This window comes from Salvelinus namaycush, chromosome 3 (assembly GCF_016432855.1).
Source record: "Salvelinus namaycush isolate Seneca chromosome 3, SaNama_1.0, whole genome shotgun sequence".
NCBI classification, from domain to species: Eukaryota; Metazoa; Chordata; class Actinopteri; order Salmoniformes; family Salmonidae; genus Salvelinus; species Salvelinus namaycush.
Window position 1 is genome coordinate 27,750,644 of NC_052309.1, and position 9,630 is coordinate 27,760,273.

The 9,630-nt window shown below is 41.5% G+C and overlaps 2 protein-coding genes across 2 annotated transcripts; one reads left to right on the plus strand and one right to left on the minus strand.

Annotated features, from left to right (window-relative positions):
* Window positions 1–606: 606 nt before the first annotated feature.
* LOC120043810 (olfactory receptor 146-like) lies at window positions 607–1,545 on the plus strand. The gene has a single exon (XM_038988406.1). It carries the CDS (start codon window positions 607–609, stop codon window positions 1,543–1,545), a length of 939 nt encoding a protein of 312 aa, XP_038844334.1.
* A 5,189-nt stretch (window positions 1,546–6,734) lies between these two features.
* Window positions 6,735–8,809, minus strand: LOC120043811 (olfactory receptor 10J4-like). The gene is made up of 5 exons (XM_038988407.1): window positions 8,744–8,809; window positions 7,844–8,184; window positions 7,627–7,739; window positions 7,398–7,426; window positions 6,735–6,908 (listed from the first exon to the last, which is right to left on the minus strand). The coding sequence occupies exons 1-5, from the start codon at window positions 8,807–8,809 to the stop codon at window positions 6,735–6,737; spliced, it is 723 nt and encodes a 240-aa protein (XP_038844335.1).
* Between the last annotated feature and the right edge of the window lie 821 nt (window positions 8,810–9,630).

Genomic DNA, 9,630 nt, shown 5'->3' on the forward strand with positions numbered 1-9,630 from the left:
CTGGGAATTTTAGTCAATGGAGTCATGACGTACATGTTTACATCTTGACTGACATATTCGTCATCACATTGTGGGTTTTGTTGTAAATAAAAGGCTTTGATGTTGTTTCTGTAGTAAGTCTGAAGGGGTGGGATAGAACACAGGAATCAACTTGGAACACTGAAGAAAGCTGTAGAAGACCTACTTGCTTATGTTAGTGCTTAACTTCAACTCTTCATGTCAAAGACAGTTATTATTTTGCTATCTAGTGTGGAATCGAGTGATTCATATATATAATTTAATGTGTTTTGGTGTATGAAATGTCCATACATACAATCTTATTTGGGTAATGTTGTCTAGTTATCTGGCTATCAAGTAAGGACATTAACTTACTTAGGTCAGCTGTTTGCAGAATATAGCTATTCAGCTAAATAGCTGAGATCACTTGTGTCATGTAAACCTTCCATAACAATGTATAGCTTTCTTTGCTAGCTAGCTACATCTCGTCTGACTGATGATAGCTATACAGCTACCAGCTGGAGCTGGATAGAAACTGATTCCCCAAGTTGTACGACTGATCTTTTCAAATTCTCCTCTCAAGATTCTGAGCTACTCCTTGACTGACAAATGGAGAACAACACGTACCCTAACCACGTTCTCCTCCTGGAGGGGTTAAAGGTCACACAACAGTCCTCGTACCCTGCCTTCATCCTCTTCCTCATTATCTACATCTTCACAATGGTGGCCAACATCGGACTCATAGTATTGATCTCCATGGAGAGGAGCCTGCACCAGCCCATGTACATCCTCCTCTGCAACCTGCCTCTTAATGACATAGTCGGGGCTACAACGTTGATACCTCGTCTGTTATGGGACATTTTGACCACAGCTCCTGAGCGATATATCACTTACATAGAGTGTGTCATTCAGGCTTTCTATACTCATGTTTATGCTACGACATCACACACCGTTCTCATGATCATGGCCTTTGACAGGTATGTGGCCATCTGCAACCCCCTGCGGTACGCTACCATCATGACAAACAAAATGGTTATCAGGTTGTCTGTGTCTGCCTGGGGGGTGGCCATAGTCTTAGTGGGGATTCTGCTGGGCCTCACCATCCGCCTGTCACGCTGCAGGTCTAACATATTTAACCCTTACTGCGACAACGCCTCCTTATTCAAGCTCTCCTGTGAGAACGTGTTCATAAATAACATATATGGCTTAATCTTTACTGTTGTGCTGTTTGTCTCGTCCATAGGCAGCATCAGTCTCACCTATCTCAAGATCGCCATTGTGTGTCTGAGCAGTAAAAACAGCTCTTTAAACAGCAAGGCCCTGACAACCTGCAGCACACACTTACTGGTCTACCTCATCGTGCTGGGATGTGGGTTTACCATTATCGTCCTCCACCGCTTCCCAGCCTTTGCAGACCTGCGCAAAGTGAGCAGTGTTCTGGGTAGTGTGGTCCCTACTTGTCTCAACCCCATAATATATGGTTTACAGACTAAAGAGATTAAACAGAGGATCTTTAGAGTGTTTCACAGAGCCAAGGTGTCCACATGATGTGTTAAATCAGACAGGAAAATATATGATATATCATATGATGAGAACTGTGTGTGGCATTCATGAAACAAGGGTGGGGTGTCTTCTCAGCCACCACCTGAGGGACCAGTTCTCTTGAATTGGATGCTAAAAGTAATTGAAAACCATGATTTCTACGGTGATATTCCACATTAAAAATATGTTTTAAAATGTATAAAATACAGCCACCCTTGTATGTGTTAGTACTACTGAAAAATTTCCTCATTCCTGCTATAAAGAAAATATAAACCAGGAAGAGCTCTATGTGGTTTTCAAATTGACATTTATTTTTATCTGGTGCAAGGTTTTTGGGGAGGGTTCCATGAATCATTTATAGATTGAATGTCCACATGCAAACCATCAATTATTCCATCAAGAGGTCTTTTTTATTGTGCAAAGTTTTATTTTAATTTGTGACGCTTACAGAAAAGGCAGAGGCACAAAAATGAAATGTGTGGATACTTTATTTTACAGTGTGCTATTTCCCTGATATTTAGAACATTATCAGATAGAAGGTACACAAGAAATCACCTAATGATTACTCTTTGGTTTCTTTTAGATTAATTAAAAACATGTATAATTACAAAACATATAGTACTGTATCTGGTAGTATGTACAATGCAAGTTAACAGGAATGTACAGTTGTTATTATTTTTGTGTTCCTTATCAATAAACTATTAAATCAAATGTATACAGTTGTGCAATATACATAATGAACCAAATGGTGAACAATAATGTTGTTCGGTTTAGTTTCTAAGAGTGTTAAACATTTAGTTTTTCTGCCTTCCGAAAAACAATCAATAATTGGAAGTAGTGACTTGGTATTATTTTGGAATCTGAAAATGATTACTCTTTTTAGCCCCATACTAAACTATTTTAAAAGTAGAGGCACAAGAGAGGAGCACTTCTTTGGTTTATAGTTAATCAATGAGGTGCTCTTTGATCAAGGGATACTATATATAAAAAAAGTTGGTGCTGGATTGTAAACAATGCCAGGAAAGCCATTGCGCAAACAAACTTCAAGAATGAATCAACACACTCTCATTTAGTGTAAAAAATGTAAAAGCCTTTGTTGTATTAAGGCTTATGTATGGCAAGAATAAAAAACCTGCATAGCGGCTACAACAGCCTTCATCCTGGTGACAAAGAATATTGTTGGACAAACAGGTGTATATCCCAACTTTTACAGGAAGTGGTTCAATTCATTACCATATTTAATATATATATATATATATATATATATATATATATATATATATATATAAAAATAAATAAAATAATATATATATATATTATTTTATTTAACCTTTATTTAACTAGGCAAGTCAGTTAAGAAAAAAATCTTATTTACAATGACGGCCTACACTTAAAATGTAAAGGCAAAAAAAACTTTTGGGGAGAAAACACATTAAAAATACAGAGATAAACAAAACAAACATTGCATAACGAGAATGCAACACCTCAAAAGAAATGCTAAATCATAAAAGAAAAATACATACACATGAGTTCATGTTACCAAACTTAAATAAGAATGGAGAACAAAAAACTAAAAAATTGAGAACAAAAAGTAAATCACATATATCTTACAGGAAGGGAGAATAAAACGTTTCCTAATTTAGACCCTGCAATACAGTTGATTTAATTTAAAGATCCAGAACGTTTCACGTTGTAGGAGGCGTTTGAGATGGCCATTGCTTTCAGAGAGTTTTGGCTGCCATGGCCAGCATGTCTGTAATGTTTAGCAATCGGAAACATATTGTTAGCAGTTCTTCTAGCATAAGCATGTTCAGACACCCTGTCCTTGAGCCTTCTCTTAGTACGTCCTATGTAAAAGAACCCACATGGGCACTCCAGCCTGTACACCATATACAGTAGGTAGTGTTGCAGTTGACAAACGATTGCACTTGGTATTTGTTTTTACGATATGATGGCAGTGATTGCAGTTACCACACGGTCTGTGCATATTTGTAATAAACAGCTGGTGCACAAAATCAAAGGAAGTCTCTAGATTTTGTTCGCCTGAAGTAGAGTATATTTTGATAAATTGCAGGCCACACTACTTGCCTAGAGAGTTATCAGCTATACTTTTCCTGGCTGTTTATTTACCACCACAAACAGATGCTGGCACTAAGACCGCACTCAGTCAGCTGTATACGGAAATAAGCAAACAGGAAACCACTCACCCAGAGGCGGCGCTCCTAGTGGCCAGAGACTTTAATGCAGGGAAACTTAAATCAGTTCTACCAAATCTCTATCAACATGTTAAATGTGCAACCAGAGGGAAAACAATTCTAGATCACCTGTACTCCACACACAGAGACGCTTACAAAGCTCTCCCTCGCCCTCCATTTGGTAAATCCGACCACAACTCTATCCTCCTGATTCCTGCTTACAAGCAAAAATTAAAGCACGAAGCACCAGTGACTCGGTCTATAAAAAAGTGGTCAGATGAAGCAGATGCTAAACTACAGGACTGTTTTGCTATCACAGACTGAACATGTTCCGGGATTCTTCCGATGACATTGAGGAATACACCACATCAGTCACCGGCTTTATCAATAAGTGCATCGAGGACGTCATCCTCACAGTGACTGTACGTACATACCCCAACCAGAAGCCATGGATTACAGGCAACACTCGCACAGCTAAAGGGTAGAGCTGCCGCTTTCAAGGTGCGGGACTCTAACCCAGAAGCTTACAAGAAATCCCGCTATGCCCTGTGACGAACCATCATACTACACCGGCTTGCAAACTATTACAGACAACAAAGTGAAGTACAGCCGCGAGCTGCCCAGTGACACGAGCCTACCAGACGAGCTAAATCACTTCTATGCTTGCTTCGAGGCAAGCAACACTGAGGCATGCATGAGAGCATCAGCTGTTCCGGGCGACTGTGTGATCACGCTCTCCGTAGCCGACGTGAGTAAGAGCTATAAACAGGCCAACATACACCAGGCTGAGGGGCCAGACGGAATACCAGGACGTGTGCTCTGGGCATGTGCTGACCAACTGGCAAGTGTCTTCACTGACATTTTCAACATGTCCCTGATTGAGTCTGTAATACCAACATGTTTCAAGCAGATCACCATAGTCCCTGTGCCCAAGAACACAAAGGCAACCTGCCTAAATGACTACAGCACTCACGTCCATAGCCATGAAGTGCTTTGAAAGACTGGTAATGGCTCACATCAACACCATTATCCCAGAAACCCTAGACCCACTCCAATTTGCATACCGCCCAAACAGATCCACAGATGATGCAATCTCTATTGCACTCCACACTGCCCTTTCCCACCTGGACAAAAGGAACACCTATGTGAGAATGCTATTCATTGACTACAGCTCAGCGTTCAACACCATAGTACCCTCAAATCTCATCACTAAGCTAAGGAACCTGGGACTAAACACCTCCCTCTGCAACTGACCTCCCTCTGCAACTGGATCCTGGACTTCCTGACGGGCCGCCCCCAGGTGGTGAGGGTAGGTAGCAACACATCTGTCACGCTGATCCTCAACACTGGAGCTCCCCAGGGGTGCGTGCTCAGTCCCCTCCTGTACTCACTGTTCACCCATGACTGCATGGCCAGGCACGACTCCAACACCATCATTAAGTTTGCAGACGACACAACAGTGGTAGGCCTGATCAACGACGAGACAACCTATAGTGAGGAGGTCAGAGACCTGGCTGGGTGGTGCCAGAATAACAACCTATCCCTCAACGTAACCAAGACTAAGGAGATGATTGTGAACTACAGGAAAAGGATCACCGAGCACGCCCCCATTCTCATCGACGGGGTTGTAGTGGAGCAGGTTGAGAGCTTCAAGTTACTTGGTGTCCACATCAACAACAAACTAGAATGGTCCAAACACACCAAGACAGTCGTGAAGAGGGCACGACAAAGCCTATTTCCCCTCAGGAAACTAAAAATACTTTTCATGGGTTCCTGAGATCCTCAAAAGGTTCTACAGCTGCAACATCGAGAGCATCCTGACCGGTTGCATCACTGCCTGGTACGGCAATTGCTCGGCCTCCGACCGCAAGGCACTTCAGAGGGTAGTGCGCACGGCCCAGTACATCACTGGGGCAACGCTGCCTGCCATTCAGGACCTATATACTAGGCGGTGTCAGAGGAAGGCCCTAAAAATTGTCAAAGACCCCAGCCACCCCAGTCATACTGAGAGACTGTTCTCTCTACTACCGCATGGCAAGCGGTACCGGAGTGCCAAGTCTAGGACAAAAAGGCTTCTCAACAGTTTTTACCCCCAAGCCATAAGACTCCTGAACAGGTAACGAAATGGTTACCCGGACTATTTGCATTGTGGGCCCCCCAACCCCTCTTTTACGCTGCTGCTACTCTCTGTTTATCTTAAATACATAGTCACGTTAACTATACATTCATGTACATACTACCTCAATTGGCCCGACCAACCAGTGCTCCCGCACATTGGCTAATCGGGCTACCTGCATTGTGTCCCACCCACCACCCCCTCTTTTTACGCTACTGCTACTCTATGTTCATCAATTATGCATAGTCACTTTAACCATTCCTACATGTACATACTACCTCAATAAGCCTGACTAACCGGTGTCTGTTTGTAGCCTCGCTACTGTTTTTTTCAATTGTCTTTTTAATGTTGTTTTATTTCTTTACTTAGCTACACACACACACACATACCTTTTTTTCGCACTATTGGTTAGAGCCTGTAAGTAAGCATTTCACTGTAAGGTCTACTACACCTGTTGTATTCGGCACGTGACAAATAAACTTTGATTTGATTTCAAGTTATTCTCCCATCCTGTAAGAGATATGTGGTTTATTTTTTGTTCTCAATTTTTTTGTTTTCTGTGTCTCTGTATCTTTTCACAATTCTATTACATATGGTAATGAATTGAGTCACTTCCTGTGAGAGTTGGCATATACACCTGTTTCTCCACCAATACTCTTTATCGCCCTGATGAAGGCTGTTGTAGCCGCAACGCGTCTGTGGTTTTTGCCATGCATAATCCGTAAAACAATAAAGGCTTTTGAATTTTTACATTAAATGATAGTGCCTTGATTACTTCTGGAAGTTTGTTTGCACAAAGGCTTTTCTGGCATTGTTTACATTCCAGCATCAACATCTTTTTTCATTTAGTATTTTAAAAGTAGACTGTATTGAGTGTTTTGCGGTCAGGAGAATTTGCTTACTATTTTGTGGCCAGGACAGCGTGTTGAGTTTTCTGCGGCCCTGCAGTGAGATGGCTCTGTGATAGCCTTTCTCAGCTCCTTGTTCCTCAGGCTGTAGATAATCAGGTTCATGAAAGGAGTCAAAGCTGAGTACAGCACTGACACGATGATACACACCTACAACATTAACACAACATTAATACAACATTAAGACAACCGCAATGTGACAATGATACCTCCCTGCCCCCAAAAAATACAATAAATGCAAAGTTACACATTATTATACAACAATGATACGCACCTACAACATCAACACAATGTTATCTAACCTTATCACAACAATATTAACAGCACGACCTGGATCATATTTACCCATTAACATTTACACAGCATTAATAGGAAGGGTTGGGGTCAATTCCATTTAAATTCCAGTCAATTCAGGAAGTACTCTGAAATTCCAATTCTTGCCCATGCTTTTCAATAAGGAAAAAAACCATTGGAATTTGGATGAATAAATTCCTGAATTGACTGGAATTTAAATGAAATTGACCCCAACCCTGTTATTAGGATTATCACAGCCATGCCACCATGACACAAACCTCTCTCAACCAACAACGACTGAAGAGCATCAGTACAATATGCGACACACAATTAATACAACACTACCATCTCCTGGTGGGAACCCATTTTGCATACTGATAGACATTAACAGTGAAAGGACACAAATCAGAGGACATGGGTAACCAGAGTAATGGCACAAATATCAGACAAACTCTTCAGCTAGTGATTGTAGAATTCACAGTGTTGACTGAAGGATGTCTGATGGCAGAGTTAAACAGACATCGGAAGAGAAAGGGGGGGGGGGGGGGGGGGGGAGAATGAAGAGGAGGGTCACCTCTGGAGAGAAGTTTCCCACAAGGTAGGAGTCGCTGGGCGGCGCCCATTTTAGCTATCGCCACACCGATGAGGATGTAGGAAGTAAAGATGAGCACGCCGTGGTGAGCAGCGCTACAAGGGCAAAAGACCGCGACATTATACTGTCCACCAGCCGAGGATGGGTCGGACAAGCAGTGGCGCACTACGTTGGGTTTGCAAAACAAAAGCCGCGTTGCCATGGCAATGGCCGAGAGGTGCAGATGGCGTCTAAGGTCCACGCCCCGATGATGAGGGGCAGGTGGACGGGTTGGGTCATCACAGCGGTGTAGAGGAGAGAATTACAGATGGCCACATAGCAATCGTAGGCCATGACGGTCAGCAGGGCGTGGTTGTTGACGGCCATCTGGATGAAGCAGTACATATGGAGGAAGCAGCCGGGAACGGAAACAGTTATGACCTCAGTCAGGAAGCCTGACAACATGTTGGGGACAGTGACTGTGGTGTAGACCATTTCCATGAAGGACAGGTTGTGTAGGAAGAAGTACATGGGGGAGCCCAGCTTCGGGTCGGTCCGCAGCTGTAGGATGAGATAAAGAGAGGGATTAGACAGTGATGTAATAGATAGGCCCAGCAGGGAGTTTTTACCGACAATGTGACTCGTCCAGGGAAGAATCTGGGTTCAAGAGTCCTGACTCCTGAGGAGTATAGTGTAGTCTACAGGCCCTCAGTGAGTGGACCTGAAGGAAACCTTTTGATCACTTACACTTACTACAACACCCGTTCTCTTTTATAACATAATGTTTTTTTCTCACATGCTTTGTAAACAACAGGTGTAGACTAAGAGTGAAATGCTTACTTACAGGCCCTTCCCAACAATGCAGAGAGAAAAATAGAAATAGTAGAAAACATAGAAATAGTAGATAAATAAAATATTTTTTAAAAAACCACAAGGAATTAAAAAAATAACAACACAAGGAATAAATATACAATGAGTAATGATAACTTGGCAATATACATGGGGTACCAGTACAGAGTCGATGTGCAGGGGTGTGCGTGTACAGTGTACAATACCAGATGATCATGCTGTTTCCTCCTAGGATGATGGAATAGGCCAGCAAGAAGATGACAAACAGAACCATTCTGTTTTCCACCAGGCCCTGGATGATGAAGAAGGTGACAGGGCTGGGCCGGGTGCTGTTCATACCGCTGGGCCAGTGAGCCTGATAGGAACTTATACAAACCGAGTGCCGACAGAGAAAGACATTGATACCGTGTACACAGTGGTGAAAAAAGTACCCAGTTGCCATACTTGAGTAAAAGTAAAGATACCTTAATAGAAAATGACTCAAGTAAAAGTGAAAGTCACTCAGTAAAATACTACTTGAGTAAAAGTCTAAAAGTATTTGATTTTAAATATACTTAAGTATCAAAAGTACATTGCTAAATTATACTTAATTATCAAAAGTAAAAGTAGAAATGATTTCTTATTCCTTCTATTAAGCAAACCAGACGGCACAATTTTCTTGAATTTTAAATGTATGTTTAGCCATGTATGTTTAGCCACTCCAACACTCAGACATAATTTACAAATAAAGCATTTGTCTTTAGTGAGTCCGCCAGATCAGAGGCAGTGGGGATGACCAGGGATGTTCTCTTGATAAGTCTGTGAATTGGACCATTTCTCTACGCTGCTAAGCATTCTTTGGGTGTCAGGGAAAATGTATGGACTAAAAAGTGCATGATTTTCTTTAGGAATGTATTGAAGTAAAAGTAAAAGTTGTCAAAAATATAAATAGTAAAGTAAAGTACAGATACTCAAAACAACTACTTAAGTAGTATTTTAAAGTATTTTTACTTAAGTACACATAGAAGAAGCACATTCTGAACGAACATGGTTTAGTACAGTTATATTTTGGTTACTAAAGTAGTTACATTAATACATGGTGTAAGAATAATTGTAATGAAAAGTGTTTCCCACAGCAGAAAAAAATACAGAATAAAATCGTATTATTTTTGATTCTTG